This window comes from Triticum dicoccoides, chromosome 2B (assembly GCF_002162155.2).
Source record: "Triticum dicoccoides isolate Atlit2015 ecotype Zavitan chromosome 2B, WEW_v2.0, whole genome shotgun sequence".
Lineage (NCBI taxonomy): Eukaryota > Viridiplantae > Streptophyta > Magnoliopsida > Poales > Poaceae > Triticum > Triticum dicoccoides.
In genome coordinates, this window is record NC_041383.1 from 798,833,409 (window position 1) to 798,848,631 (window position 15,223).

Consider the following 15,223-nt stretch of genomic DNA (forward strand, 5'->3'; position numbering starts at 1 on the left):
AAATCAGCTTGATCACATCCCAACGACCTTGGAGTGACCTATTGGTGTGTGGCGTCCTCGAGTCATACTTTTCCATCATTCAGAAGAACTGATTCTCTATCCTTTGCCAATACCGCTTGTCGGTGTGGTCAGTGTCGGTGCACGCATCTAGAGACACAGACTCCCAAGCCTTGATCAAGACTTGATCTTTCAATTGCGTGTAGTTCTTAGATCTCGCGCGCACTTTTGCTTGCGCTTGGTCAAACACCCCCTCCCCAATCTTCACCACCTCATCTTCTTCCTCACCGTGACCGTCCACACCACCATCCATCTCATTGTAGCCGTAATCACCGATCGGGGCTTAATCAATCTCGACGGAGTTGTCATCCACCATGTGCACAAACTCGGTAGTCACATCGTGCAAACTGGCGCTGCAATTTCACTCACAAGTCATGAACAATCGCAATGGCGGGAAGTGAAAACGACTAGAAGAAAATTAAAGTTCCATACCTTGCGCCCATTCCATCGAACACCTCCGGGGTGACGGCAACAGCGTCGTTGGCGGGCGTCCTCGGGGAAGCTCCTGCGGTGGCGATCGGAGGAGGTGGTGGCGCGGTGCTTACAGTACCTTTTTTGGCCGCCTTCTTGCGTTTCACCCACGCCACCTTGCGCATCTTCACCGGCAGGGTGGGGATGGCCTGGACCGGATTCGCAGTGGCGGCGATCACGCGTGCCTTCCCAGCAACGGCTGTGGGGGCGCCGCTCTGGATGAAGAAGTTGCCCTGGCGCTTGCGGGGATGGGCAGTGGAGGCTTGAACGGCGGCGGGCGCAACACAGCTGGCGACGAGATCTGCTTGAGGGTTGTTGGTGCGTCCATGCCTTCCACGGTGACGGGTGACGGCTGGAACGTGTCCATGGCGGCGCTATAGAGCCGGGGAAGGTGGTCCGGAGGGGCCGGAGGAAGATCAGTGACGGTGGAGGGAAGGAAGAACAGGAACTGTTGCGCGGAAATGTCCATCCCGCCAAATCTCGCCAGCAATAGGGGTCACCCTCGGGTCAGCTTCCTGCCCCGTGTTTCTAAAGGTTGAGGGGGAGAATTTGCCGCGCCCCAAAAAAAAAATTAAAGGCCGCGGGCCGAGACGGTGTCTGTTTGGGCCACTTTTTTCGCGCAAAACTGTAAACTAACGGTTATTTTACAGTTCAGCGCGATATAAAAGGTCTGCTAGAGATGCTCAGCCCACCTAGCGAAAACCCGGATAGATACCTGATACATGATACATGATCGTCCTAGTACCCCTCAACAAAAAGAAAAACATGATCGACCTAGTAAGTTTTTGTTTGGAAGGATTTTACCCTGATTTGTATTCGACAAGTTGTGGTAGTAAGAGAATACTGATAAGGCTGTCATAGCGGGGAGTATCATATAATAGTATCATGCATATGATACTACATCCATATTGCATAGTATCATATGTTGATATCATAGATAACTTCATTTATTACCATGCAAGATACATAGTAGCACATCATTTAATATGATACAGTATCATAATATGATAATCAACCATCTCTTTCTTCATTTAATTTTATAACGCCTCATTAAAATTGTCTAGTTGGAATGCATAATATTACTTATGATACTCCCATTACGGGTAGCCTAAGACTTTAGCAGCGGAGACGTCACTCTCAATCACACCTGAATCTATTATTAGCAAAGATAACAGAGTTATGATGGTTGAGATATTTGCAGTAAATAAAAGTGGTAATTACCTATGGCCGACTATTAGGCGGTGTCCGGCCGACCCAAACACTCGTCTGTTTTTATGTTATTTCATGGTAAATACATAATGTTTTTTCTTCTTTCTAAACCACACAAGTGTAATAGACAATTTATGTGTTCCCGAGTTCTTGTTGGGTCAATATATCCGCCATGTGTAGGACAAAAAAGAATTGTGTTTGGTGGCACGAACAAAATACATGCATGGAATTAGTAGTTACATAAGAATTATTTCTCCTAATTAACTTTAGAATACAAAAATTGTCCAAAAAAAAATCGGGTTGTAGTATAATATTTGTTTGACGTAGATATGAGTTGTAGATGTTGTTTGAATTAGGAAGCCACATTTTAATCTTTCAGTTTCTAGATAGTTTTCCTTGCTATGTTTTAAAACAAGGTTTAGCTTTCTGCCTTTCTTTGGGAATTACATGAAAAATAAATCTTTTTTAGTAGAAAAGAATCATTACACTTCAGATGATCCTCTGATCATTAAAATTTTCTCCTGCAAGAGTGCCAAGGCAGCTAGGAAGCGCTCGCGCAAGGTCCTTTCGCGACGAGCACATCCTCCCCGCTGCCGTTGCCATGAACATCGCCGCCAATGGGCTCTCCAACCTTCAAACTTGCGCCCCCCCTCTCTTTCCAAAAACAAAACAAGTAGCTTTGCTTGTGAATGAGTCAAACAAATGAAGGTGAGATCGAGACAGGGACCTGAATTTAGGAAACATGCATTGGAAAGGTAAGATAATGTCCAAGAAAACACAGACGATCTCTGCCGCAAACTCCGGCTTTATTACACAGCAATAACAATTCTTTTCACAAACACAATTCTGAAACTTCAGAGGAACAGCCTAACAGGACAAGAAGCAAATCACACCAAGACAGTAGGAAAGCAAGCAGGTTCTAAGAAAATCTGCATAAGCAACACTTGTGAAACAAATAATGAACCTCCGGCAAGCAAGCAGAGTGGCAAAACAGAGTGATCACTCGTATCTCACTGCAACCTTGAGCTGCTGATTTGGGCGCTTCGCATTTAGTACCTTTAGCTGCCCCACTGTATCGTCCAATGAAGAGTTGTTTTTCCTACCAATGAGCTGCACCTCTTTAAGGCTTGTCAAATGCTCGATGCCAGTTACGCTCTTAGAATCTGTGGTTGCGAATCTCACTCTGAGTGACTCAAGTTTTGCCATTGATCTTTCCTCAAATCGGAGAACTTCCACAGCTCCATTCTCAAATTTCAGGTACAGGTCCTTGAGCGCCGGAAAGCTCTGGGTAGCTTGTGCAACCAGCTCTTTATCCTCGTAGCAATACGCGTCCAAGTCTAAGTACTTCAGCTTGGGCAGATTACATATTGGGCTGAACAGTTGGTCACCACCAAAGTATGTCTAAGCAACAGAAAGCTCGACAAGATCATGCAGAAACTCGACCCACTCGGGCAATTTGTCAATGTGGGAGCCGATCCTGAGATACTGGAGGTACGGCGGGTGCGGCTTGACATTATGCAGAAAGTTCAATACATCCTTGTCCGGACCGCGGTCACTAATGTTGAGCCACCGGAGGGAATATAACTTGCTCAGGGACTTAGCAAGCTTTTTCTTAGCTTCCTCATTAGGGGGGTCGCTGACAATGGCCATACGTAAATCTCTCAACTGTTGTAATTCACCGAGCTCTTTTGCAGCATCGACATCACATTTAAAAACCACTTCATTCACCGTCCGTAGTGCCTTCATCCTATGCAGGCCCTTGCGTGCAGTCCAACTATCACCGTAAAAGTAACGCCTGTTGTTGATTTGCAGGTGTTCAAGTTTCTCTAGCTTTGACACAGTTTCTGGTAGATCTTCCAGGAGCGTGTGACGTAGATCAAGGGTCTCCAAATTCTCTAGGTCACCGACTTCTGGAGGCATCTTCTCGATATTTGTACCTTTCATGCTCAAAAATCTTAGCAGGTACATCCGGCAGACATGTCTCAAATGCTTGTTTTCTAGGCCCATGCAGTCTTCCAGGTCAAGCACCCTGAGCAGGGCGAACTTGCCTAAACGAGTAAGCACGATTCTGTGATCATCGGGGCCAAATAGGCTCAACGATCGGACATGATCCATCTTCACCCCCTCGATGCCATTTTTCTTACTAAGACATGCTGCAGTTCTGTTAGATGGAGAGCCCTCTATCTCTTCGCCACCATGGATGGATAGGCGGCGAATCCTATCATACGCCACCCCTTTGTATGGACCACCTACTAGGCTAACAAAGTTACACTCCAGGGATTTGTTCACCATGACCTCAAGCATCATGTCGTGCACCCGGCACATCTCCAACCTCCCATCATAGAAGGTGACTACATCACTGGACCGATCAATCATGCTTCTACTCACCAACTCATTGTAGTGGGCTTCTGCAACCTCCATTAAGGTCAAACCTCGGACCTCAGTAACTAGTCCTTCTGCTATCCATCTCTTCAGGAGACGATCTTTGGCGAAGACATAATCCTCTGGGAAAATGCTGAGGTACATCATGCAACCCTTAAGGTAATGAGGGAGGTGGTTATAGCTGAGAGTAACTATTTGCCTCATCCCCTCAAGGGTAGGGTGGCTCTCCATGTGAGAACCAATCGACTTGTGAACTCTTTCCCACATATCCTTGCTCTCCGATGATTGGTAGCTTGCCAAGAGGCCTGTGATGCTAATAATTGCCATTGGAAGTCCACGACATTTTTTCAAAATTTTGTGCATTTCAACTACCAGACCCTTGGGGCAAGAGGCAACCTTGGGACCAAATACTCTGCTGAGGAACAACTTCTTGGAGTCTTCCAAACTGAGGGGCTTAATCTGATAAACACAATTTTCATTAACACTGCTAGCACCACTGCATGCTGCAGCCACAGTATCTATCCGAGTGGTCACAATGATCCGGCTCCCTTGGTTGTTCTCTGGCAACTTGTATTTGATTGCATCCCATGTTGCTACTGTCCATACATCGTCCACCACAATGAGGTACCTAGTTTTGCAAAAGCAGTTCCTTATTAATTAGAATGCATGAAAAGCGATAACTACCTTCATTATGAATATGTATTCCTTAGTGACATAAACATGGTAGCTTAAGGCCATCAACAAAGACGTGATACCACTTGATTCTTTGTTTTCAAGTCATAAACTAATGTGTGTAAAAGTTTTGTATGGATTTATATTGTTGTAACTAATATGTAGAAGTTGCTCCCTTTTTGAGTTTGTACAACTAGTGCAACCATTTATGTTCTACTACATATTAATTCGACTCTATTTACATAATACCAAACTACACCATATTACAATAACACTTCATTCAATGCCAGCACCTTGCTGTCTCTTCTATATATTTTAAAGGATTTGAGATGAAGAACACATGATGGATATTTTTCAGGATTGGCCTAAGAGAAAATTTTAATGATCAGAGGATCATCTGAAGTGTAATGATTCTTTTCTACTGAAAAAGAATTTTTTTTCATGTAATTCCCAAGGAAAGGCAGAAAGCTAAACCTTGTTTTAAAACATAGCAAGGAAAACTATCTAGAAACTGAAAGATTAAAATGTGGCTTCCTAATTCAAACATCATCTACAACTCATATCTACGTCAAACAAATATTATACTACAACCCGAATATTTTGGACAATTTTTGTATTCTAAAGTTAATTAGGAGAAATAATTCTTATGTAACTACTAATTCCATGCATGTATTTTGGTCGTGCCACCAAACACAATTCTTTTTTCTTCTACATAGCGGATATATTGACCCAACGAGAACTCGGGAACACATAAATTGTCTATTACACTTGTGTGGTTTAGAAAGAAGAAAAAACATTATGTATTTACCATGAAATAACATAAAAACAGACGAGTGTTTGGGTCGGCCGGACACCGCCTAATAGTCGGCCATAGGTAATTACCACTTTCATTTACTGCAAATATCTCAACCATCATAACTCTATTATCTTTGCTGATAATAGATTCAGGTGTGATTGAGAGTGACGTCTCCGCTGCTAAAGTCTTAGGCTGCCCGTAATGGGAGTATCATAAGTAATATCATGCATTCCAACTAGACAATTTTAACGAGGTGTCATAAAATTAAATGAAGAAAGAGATGGTTGAGTATCATATCATGATACTGACCAAACCGACAAGCGGTATTGGCAAAGGATAGAGAACCAGTTCTTCTGAATGATGGAAAAGTATGACTCGAGGACGCCACACACCTATAGGTCACTCCGAGGTCGTTGGGATGTGATCAAGCTAATTTGTAGCCGTTGAAGTGGTTGCTTCGAGCAAGTCCACAATGCACCTCTAAGTGGTACCATTGTAGCCCATTATGTGAGTTTGTTTTCATGTCCCAAGTAGTGCAAATGATTTGTAGCCATTGGAGTGGTTGCATGTGACATATTTTGACATTGTTTTCATTTTGTAGGACAAAATTGCACAAGAAAGGTACAAGGACATGGAAGCTTCCAATGGCAAGTCATTTACACTAGAGCTTTGCTGGAAATTCCTTCAAAATAGCGAGAAGTGGAAGTTGATTGACAAAGAATCCCCACCGGAGAGAGGTTCACTCACCAAGGTTGTTGTTGATGATGTGAAGATGATGCTGGCCCACGAAACAAGAACAAGCTCGATGGAAACAAGAAGGCCAAGGACAAGATCAAGAGGGAAGTTGAGGCATCAAGCTTGCAGGTCAAGATAGATGCCATGGTGCAATCAAATGAGTTGATGGTGGCCAAGACATTGGAGGCAAAGAAGGAGTTGGCTGACAAGAAGGCACAAGAGAAGCAAGAAAAGTGGCAATTACTCAAGGAAGAGGGGTTGCACAAGGCCATCATTGAACAGAGAAGAGCCATTGCCGAGGAGAACAAGGCCTTGGGCAAGCTTATTCAAGAGGAGAACAAGATCATGACGATGAACCGCAATGAGATGGACGACATCACCAAAGAATGACATGATATTGCAAGGAGGGAGATCTTGGAGAGAAGGAAGCAAGCGGCGACGGGTGGTGGCTTTGGTGGCGGTGGTGGAGAGTGATGATGATGATGAGATGGTCATGGAGGTGGTGGTGGCTTGGGCGGTTGTGGTGGAGAGTGATGATGATGATGGTCATGGAGGTGGTGCTGGCTTTTGCATGATGTTCTTTTGGGTCATGGATGAAAACTATCTTTAATTTTCACACAAACTATGTTTGATTGTTTGAATTTGTAGCCATTTATCTCAATTACGGTCAATTTGTCTAATTTGTTTTTTTGGTTTGAGGGCTGGCGCGGGCTGCAGCTGAACAGAGCCCGCAAGGCCGAACGGTAAAATAGAAACAGTCGAAGAGACCATGCAAGGCCGAATCGTAAAACGAATATTACTGTTTTACTGTTCGGCCGCAGCCCGCGCCAACCGTAGGACACATTTTCTGCGGCATTTATACTCACTTTAAAGATCCATACGAGCGAACGACCTGTGGTTGGATGGTTAGAGGGACTATGGTATCCCCAGCCCACTAGGGTTCAAATCCTGTTGCTCGCATTTATTCGTGCATTTATTTCAGGATTTCCGGTGATGTGCATTCAGTGGGGGAGACGTTACCGTCAATGATGAGGTGCCTATGGCGACTTCGTAAATTTTAAGATGATATGCCGGCCTAGTCTTTCGAAAGTGCTCATAGAATAGGGTGTGCGTTTATAAAGATGGATGTATGCATGCGTATATGAGAGCTTGTGTTGTGTTAAAAGAAAATCGTACGATAATGGGTTTGCTAGCTGCCGTATGAACCCGGCCCCACATGTCAACCACACTACAGCACCGTACAGTACTGCAGAGGATCTCAACCCAAATCACGGGCCCATTTTCTTCCTACCCGGAGCTGGATACAACAGCCAATTCCTAATAATTAATATGGGGTCGTTTTGACTCTCCGCTGCAGCGAACGGATTTTTTTTTAAACATCAGTACAGTTGCAAGCGCTCATACATACGCGCATACACTCACCCCTATGAACGCACACACGCATGCCTTACCCCTATGAGCACCTCCGAGAGACCAAGCCGGCATGTTATCTCGGAATTTACGAAGTCACCGTAGGCACCTCGTCATCGAAGAGAATGTCTCCTCCCACTGAAAGCACATCGCTGAAAATCCTGAAATAAATCCAGGAATAATGCGAGCACCAGAACTTGAACCCTGGTGGGCTAGGGATACCACAATCTCTCTAACCATCCAACCACATGTTGGTTCGCTGCAGCGAACGGATTGACAGGGGAGCATGCATGCACAATAGTTACGGGTTTCTTGGGAGGCTAGCCAGAAAAGTTTGCGCGTGGTGATGGCGCAAGCGAGGGGTTGGTGGTTAGGGCATCTCCAAACGGACACTTGTGCAGGACCGCTCATACAACGCTGTCCGCATATATTTCAACCGCTGTTGAAATTAACCGGATGAAATTAATTAAAAAATATAGTGAATTTCAAATAAACCGAACGAAATTCATTATATGTTGAAAAATTTAACTAAAGACTATACCTGACTATGGTAAACTACGGTTGACGCGGGCAGATTACCGGTCCCGCGACACGGATATCCTTGACTAGTGTATGGTCGGCCGCATGGATCTCCATTGTCTTCCCCATGTTTAGCAGCCCGCTCGTCGGACTGCCGTGAGCCCCAGAGATATATGCTTCAGCGCAAGCCGCCCCATGTTCGGCAGCGCTGCTCATCGGAGTAGAATCACCGGGATGTGCTTCAGTGGGAGGGGAAGGGAACGACGGTGGCTTGCCGCTGAGTAAGACACCGGTTGTGTACGCCGACGTCGCCTCGGCGGTGGCCTTCATTGGACACAAGGGGTGGCGGCCTCCCTTGTTCTACTTCTCCTCGATGACGATGGCCGACACGGACGTGTTGTCCGCCACCTCGTCGATCTCCGTGAAGTCGGCTTCTTGCTCCGCCGACAGGGCGCGGTTACGCCGACGTTGACACGGATGGTGCGATCACAGACACGGGAGGAACAATCTGACACGACGCCGTCCTAGGAAAACACGATGGCGTGCCACGATGCCCTCCCCCCCCCCTCGCGTGCCGGCCCCTGGAACAACTCACCACTCCTCGGCCAACTGGCTTGGAGCGGCGAGTTACCGAACGATGCGCCGGTTCGGAGTTTCTGCCTCCGTGGGCTTTACTGCAACGGCCTTGAGCGTCGAGGGTGGTGGAGTAGGGAGTTGCCTGGCTCATATCTGGCGGGCTTGACGGACCAACCAGCTGGTTCGTATCCACTGTATAGCTACATGACTACGGGCAGCCGCAACCCCCTAGTTTCTCTCCGTTTTGCGGGAGAAAGTGCGTCTAGACCATCCTGCAGATCAATGTAGGACTGCATTGGATGGCACAACACGTGTGGACTATGCTATTTAGACATATTCGGGTGTTTGAGGATCTGGGGATGCCCTTAACTATGCTAAATTAATTGTTGCACGATCCCTTTATACATTTGGAATACTTGATTTTCGTCAGACGTCCTATGCACCCAGGTGGAGGCACCTGGACGGAGGAAGTAGCTTAGTGGTGATATTCCCCGTTTTTCTTTGATTAGGATACCTCCTTTCTTGTTTAAAGCAAGTTAATAGTGGGCTTGTAGCCCGCTCATATGGCATTTTTGCGTATGTGAAACAGAGGTACATTGTAAAATGATGGAAGTGGACTTTCATGCAAAAGTCTAGCTATATACGTGCTCCTAGGAAAAAAATATAATAAAAAGGGAAAGAGAGAAGTTCAAAAAAGTATTATTCTAATAACCGAACTTATTACATGATTGACTACAGATAATGATGTTGCATAACATGGCAGCTGCATATAGCCAACATCTCGCTATACTATTAACCATGCTCTTATAAAGCTCAATTTCAAAATCTCTCCAACCAAGATAAATGATGTGTGATGGAATAAATTTCATAGTTTGCAAATATTTAATTAGGATGCTTATTTTTCTCAAAAAGTTATATTTACCGATGCATTAATTACAGCTCATGCATACAGGACTACTAAATGACCAAAAATGTTTATATGAATTGGTGAGTTTTCTCTTGATCCTTCCATGCAGTTATTTATGCACCTTAAAATCTGAACCTTTTTTACGAGAAAACTTCTGATCTATTCATCATCTGTCAATATAGTACAGAGACACCAGAAGTAAAAAAAAATACATCTAGGTCTGTAGACAACCTAGCGATGACTACAAGCACTAAAGCGAGCCGAAGGTCCGTCGTCATCGCTCCTAGCTCATCAGAGCCGGGCAAACCTTATTGTAGTAGACAACGGGAAGTCATTGTGCTAAGGCGCCTATAGGACTAGCGCACGAGAACAACAACTGCCGCCAATAAAAAAAGAGAGTAGATCAGAAGGATCTAACCTATAGACACACATACGCAGACAAACGAAGATCGGATCCAATTGGATCCACCAAAGATAAAGGTCGACCGAATCCCACTAGATCCATCAGAGAAGCAACTCTACACGTGCTCCAGCGACGATAGAAGCATCATCGGAATGGGGGGCTGGCGAGGAGAATCTTATTCCATCTTCGAGAAGCGGCCTCCTCGTGGCTTCCTGAGCTTCGCACAAACCCTAACAATACTAGAAGAGACATTTAGAAACGGAGCCCTCTCGACAGCAAGGGTAGGGATCCACCATGCCTCCATGGTCCTAGGACCCTATAGGAGAAGAGGCGGACCGGCGATGGCGTGCCTACATGGTCCTAGGGCCGTAGGAGAAGAGGCGGATTGGTGGCGGTGCTGGCAAGAGGCAGAGGAAACCCTAGCGGAGAGCCCATAGGTAGCATGTACGAAGGGGTGATGGTAAGTAGTAGAATTGAAACTTATGAAACGGAAAAACAATTTTTTTGGATGAGCTCCATAAACGGGAAAGAAGGGATTTTCTTTTGTGTAGCGTTGCCGATCGAGCGAAAAGAGCCACGTGTCACCTAGAGGGCTTTCCAACTGGATCCGGGGACAAACATTTCTGGTCATTTGATTGAGCAGGGGGGTAGGATTGCGAAAAATGGGAGAAGCTCATTATATATAAGTTGAACATGAACTACAGAAAAGAAATAAACAAAGCATGCCTCATAGCTAGAACACAACGGTTTTGCATCTCACATCCTCCTACCGCCGGCCCCACCTCCGATGGCCTTTGGGCCGTGGAGGTGCAGAGGATCTCGACCCCCCGCCGGCGGAAGGGATCCCGTTCTAATTTTTGTTAGGTTCAATGTCTTGGTTGGAGCTGTGTGGCAGTGGCGATGTCCTTCAGTAAAAATAATGTCTCCCACATCCTATCCCCGCCTCGATGATGTGAATAGTGTTGTCGGAGGATGTGTGGAAGTATGTCTCCATCGGATGCCGCGGAATTCGATCGGTGCTGGTCTTCCGTGGATCTATTTGGATCCAGTTTTTTTTGTCTTCTTTCGTGTGGTTACAGGTTTGATCTTTCCATTCTACAACTCTCTTCATCGGTGATGGTTGTTGCTCTGATGCATTGGTACTTTGGGGCCTTAGCACAACGACTTGCTGACTATCTACTACAACAAGGTTTGTCCGGCTCCAGTGAGGGAGGGGCGATGAGGGCGGCGCACCTTCGGCTCGCTCCAGCGCTTGTAGTCATAACTAGATGGTCCATGAATCTGGTTATAATTTTTTGACCTCTAGTGTTCTATGTACTGCCATGATTGATGAGTAGATTGAAAAATTTTCTCGCAAAAAAACAGATTGTGAACTAAAAATCCTGATAATTAAAAATACCAATACCCATGTAGGGTAATTAGTGTGGGTAATCTAATTGCAATTATACCTAGATCCCATCAAATGAGTTTGGCTTACATTTAATTTTTCGGGATTGCTAAATTTCAGTTGACTTAGACTTAATCAAGCCTCTGTTGATGCTATATTCATGTGATCTTACGTGATGTGGGCAAAAAAAAAGATTTTTTTATTTTATTTTCTGTTGCTTGACTAAAACTTTGTTAAATCTTAGTTGACTGGGATCTAACCACACCTATGTTTTTCTTCCTTGATTGACATGAAACTTCCTGAGTGTCTTAAATAGACAGACTGATAGATTCAAACACACAAAAAAAAAATCACAAGCAGATAGATCGATATATATAGGCAGTTTGTGAGTGTATTTACCTCATGTCCTTCAGAAGTTCCTTGAGCATGTTAGTGAGGTCGTCTTCATCCTTGTTGTCGATGTCATCTAGGGGTTCTTCTTCCTTGACACCTTGCGCGTTGTCTACTTTTGGCTTCACGATTTGACGAAGCATGCGCCTCAGCAGTCCCTCCATATCCTTTGTGCCGCGGAACGCCTGGGACACGGAAACTTGTGCTTGGCGTTGGAAGTCCGCCTCCAGCTGCTGGCACACCTCCATCGCCAGCGTAGTCTTCCCCAGCCCCCCGAACCCCACGATGGAGAACACCTTGGGCTTCATGTCACGCTCACTGTTAATCACAGCCTTAACCATCGTGGCCAGTTCGGTAGCCTGCTCCGTGATGCCCACGAGATGGTCACGGTCGTTTGCTGCCAGGCTGCGCGCATGGCGGAGCACTGGCGCAGAGGTAGAAGGAGATGTAGAGCGGCTCAGCGCCTTACGGCTGACGCCGTAACGCGCATGACGCTCACTGATCACGACAGCACGGGCGCGGAGCTCCTGGATCTCACGAGCCAGCCGACGGCGAGTGAAGAGCGTCGTGAGGATGCGCTTGGACCAGACGAGGAAGCCGTCTCTCGGCCGGCAACGGATGCGGAGGATGTAAAGGTGAACACAATCCTCCGCGTCGTATGCGAGCTCGCGAACCTGCTTCATCCACGCCCGGATGAAGTGGTCCACGGCGCTCTCGTCGGCGTCGGACAGCATGCGGAGGATGGCGTTCATGGTGTCCAGCTCGTCCCTGAGCTCAGCCACCTGGCCGGCTACATCGCGGAGCTGCCGGTACTCCTCCCCCACCAGCTGCCCGACGATGGACACAATCTGCGTCGTCCCCTCCATTCTCCCCGGCTCTCCCTTGGCTCTCTTGACTCTCTCGAAGGGTGAGTGGCTGGATCGGAGATGCACAGTTTTGTGGTGTGATTCATTTATTTTTTAGAAGAACAGGGAGGCAGATGCTCATTTATCAGGTACGGAGAACATGGTTCGTGTTATTAAGGACAAAGAACATATAGTAGGTAATTAAGGTGGCGAGCAAAGCACTCTCAACCAATGATATACAAGCTTGCACCACCAACAGCCATGCCTAGCTGGACACTGCACATGATCAACCGCTAAGCCCTCGCGTCCAAAGACGACTGAGAGAAAAATCCTTCTTTTTTCTCTTAGATCCATGCCATGGCAGGCACCATGAGCAATCATCGAGCAATAATGAGAAAAGCTCAAGATATTTACCACTCCCTCACATATATTAGATGTAATAAGATCTTATATTACGAGACGAAGGGAGTATATCTAAAGTATGTTAGCTGATCATTGAAGCGAACTGCCTCGTAAGTTGCCGACTTGCCTGTTGGTAAGGTAATCTGTCATGGAAAACCTTTCCCGGCAGAAGTATAGGCAACATCCATATTCTGTCAGTAAACCTTTCGCCAACAGATAGTGTGATAACACTGATATCGCGCGGTGTGGTGGTGTAGTCTGTAGTGGCTGTAGACAGACCTGGGTGGCTGGGCAGAGGGTTAGACCGAGACCATGCCAGGTCCTGATGGTGGTTAGAGAGCAGTTGGACAGAAAGTATTTCTTACACGGTCGGCATACGCATTGTCTGGCTAATTACAGCCGTACGAGCACTTTTACAATACCCTGAAGTAAATATGATCCGTCCATTTGTTCTAATCCGATGGCTCAGCGTAATGGGTACTCCAACGGAAGTGGCAGGGAGTATCATCGTCAAAAGGCAGAGAGTACCTCGAGTTCAAGGATAATATTGTAATTTGTAGGATAATTAACGGATTGGGCGCATGGGCTCTGTTGTAACCCTCACTTGAAAACCCTAATTTCGTGAGTTTGTTCAGCCGGCCATGGGGACGGTACGGGACCTCGCCGACGACCACGACATGGGCGGTGTCCAATTAAACGAGATCACTCGATCTCGTGGTCGCCCGCAGAAGTCATGGTGTTGGAGATGCTGGAGGAGACCACGTGATGGAGATGGTGTCGCCAAGAACCAGCGTCTGCGATGCATCCTCCGCTGCAACCTGCAAGTGCACGATCTGCTGCCAACAGCTCCATCCATCGTGGCCGGTGTGACGCGCAAAGACAAGGCAGCTGGATGCGCGACGGGCAGTCGATGGTGCTACCATGTGCCAACCCCTGGCGACACGGGGGGCGATCCACCTCCGCCGGCCTTAGGCCTCCGCCCTAATCTCCCTCCTCCTGCCGTTGCCCAAGGCCACGCGGGCGTAGCATGGCCAGTGACGGCGGTGGCGGGGCCTTCCCCCTCACACGGTGGTGGCGATCTCCTGTCGGCAGCAGCGACTCATGGCTCGGCGGTGCACCGGCGGCAAGGAGCAGCGGGCGCCCGGCGGCGAGTGTGACGGCAGTAACAGCGCAGGCGCGATGTCCCCGCGGCCGAGGAGCACCTGTGGCGGCGGCCCAGATCACGGGCCACGCCTTGCCCAGATGGGTTTCTGCAGGCCGGTAGATCTGGAGGGCGTCTACAGGCGGGCATGGTGGGCCTGACAGCGCCGGCTTAGGCATAGTGGTGGTGCCGTGGTCGGTCAGGCGGCGGCGGCCTGGATCCATCATCCAGCCCCCGGCAGGATGGCAGTGATCCGCGCACAAGATGCTTGATGGAGGTCCTTCAAACAGATCCGGGTGAAAACTTGCTTTCGGCTTGCTGCCAAAGCCGGCGGTGGCGGCGTTATTTTGCGACATTCCCTTCTTGAAGGCATCGTCCAGGAGAAGTTCAAGGCCACTGTCTGCTACCTCCGGGGGAAATCCTAGATCAGTAGATCGGAAGACGGCGGTGTTCTTATGTCGTTTCCCCCCTGGGGGCGTCGTTCTTGGAGATGTGTACGGGCTCAAGGGACGAGTGGACCGCATATTTGATGGAGCGGTGCTTCATCCTACACATTGATGGCGACGGACCTCGACGGCGTGACGCGGTGCAGATTCAGCGTCCGATGCATGCGAGGATGAACTCGCGCAGGAGGACGACGCTGTCTGGCGTCGTGGTGGCGTCGATGACAGACAGACCTGGCACAGTGGATGCAACAGTACAGCTCTGAAGATGGATTGGTAGCAGGTGGCTGCGGCGGCCTCAAACCCGGCGGGCATCCTAGTTGAGGAGTGCGCCGGACTGGTGGGTACCCCATACCCGGCAGACGTCCTGGATGGGACTTCAGGTCTTAGATGCTTAGGTTTGGCTGCGAGGTCTGTTTTGTATTAGGCCCAGACTATCAGCATCCTTCATCAACTGAATAGGAGTAGCGACAGATGT

General features: G+C 47.5%; 1 protein-coding gene across 1 annotated transcript; it reads right to left on the reverse strand.

Annotated features, from left to right (window-relative positions):
• Positions 1-2,557: 2,557 nt before the first annotated feature.
• Positions 2,558-12,780, reverse strand: LOC119368857 (disease resistance protein Pik-2-like). Its single transcript, XM_037633992.1, has 2 exons — positions 11,924-12,780; positions 2,558-4,747 (listed from the first exon to the last, which is right to left on the reverse strand). Exons 1-2 carry the CDS (start codon positions 12,778-12,780, stop codon positions 3,139-3,141), a joined length of 2,466 nt encoding a protein of 821 aa, XP_037489889.1. The 3' UTR covers positions 2,558-3,138.
• Between the last annotated feature and the right edge of the window lie 2,443 nt (positions 12,781-15,223).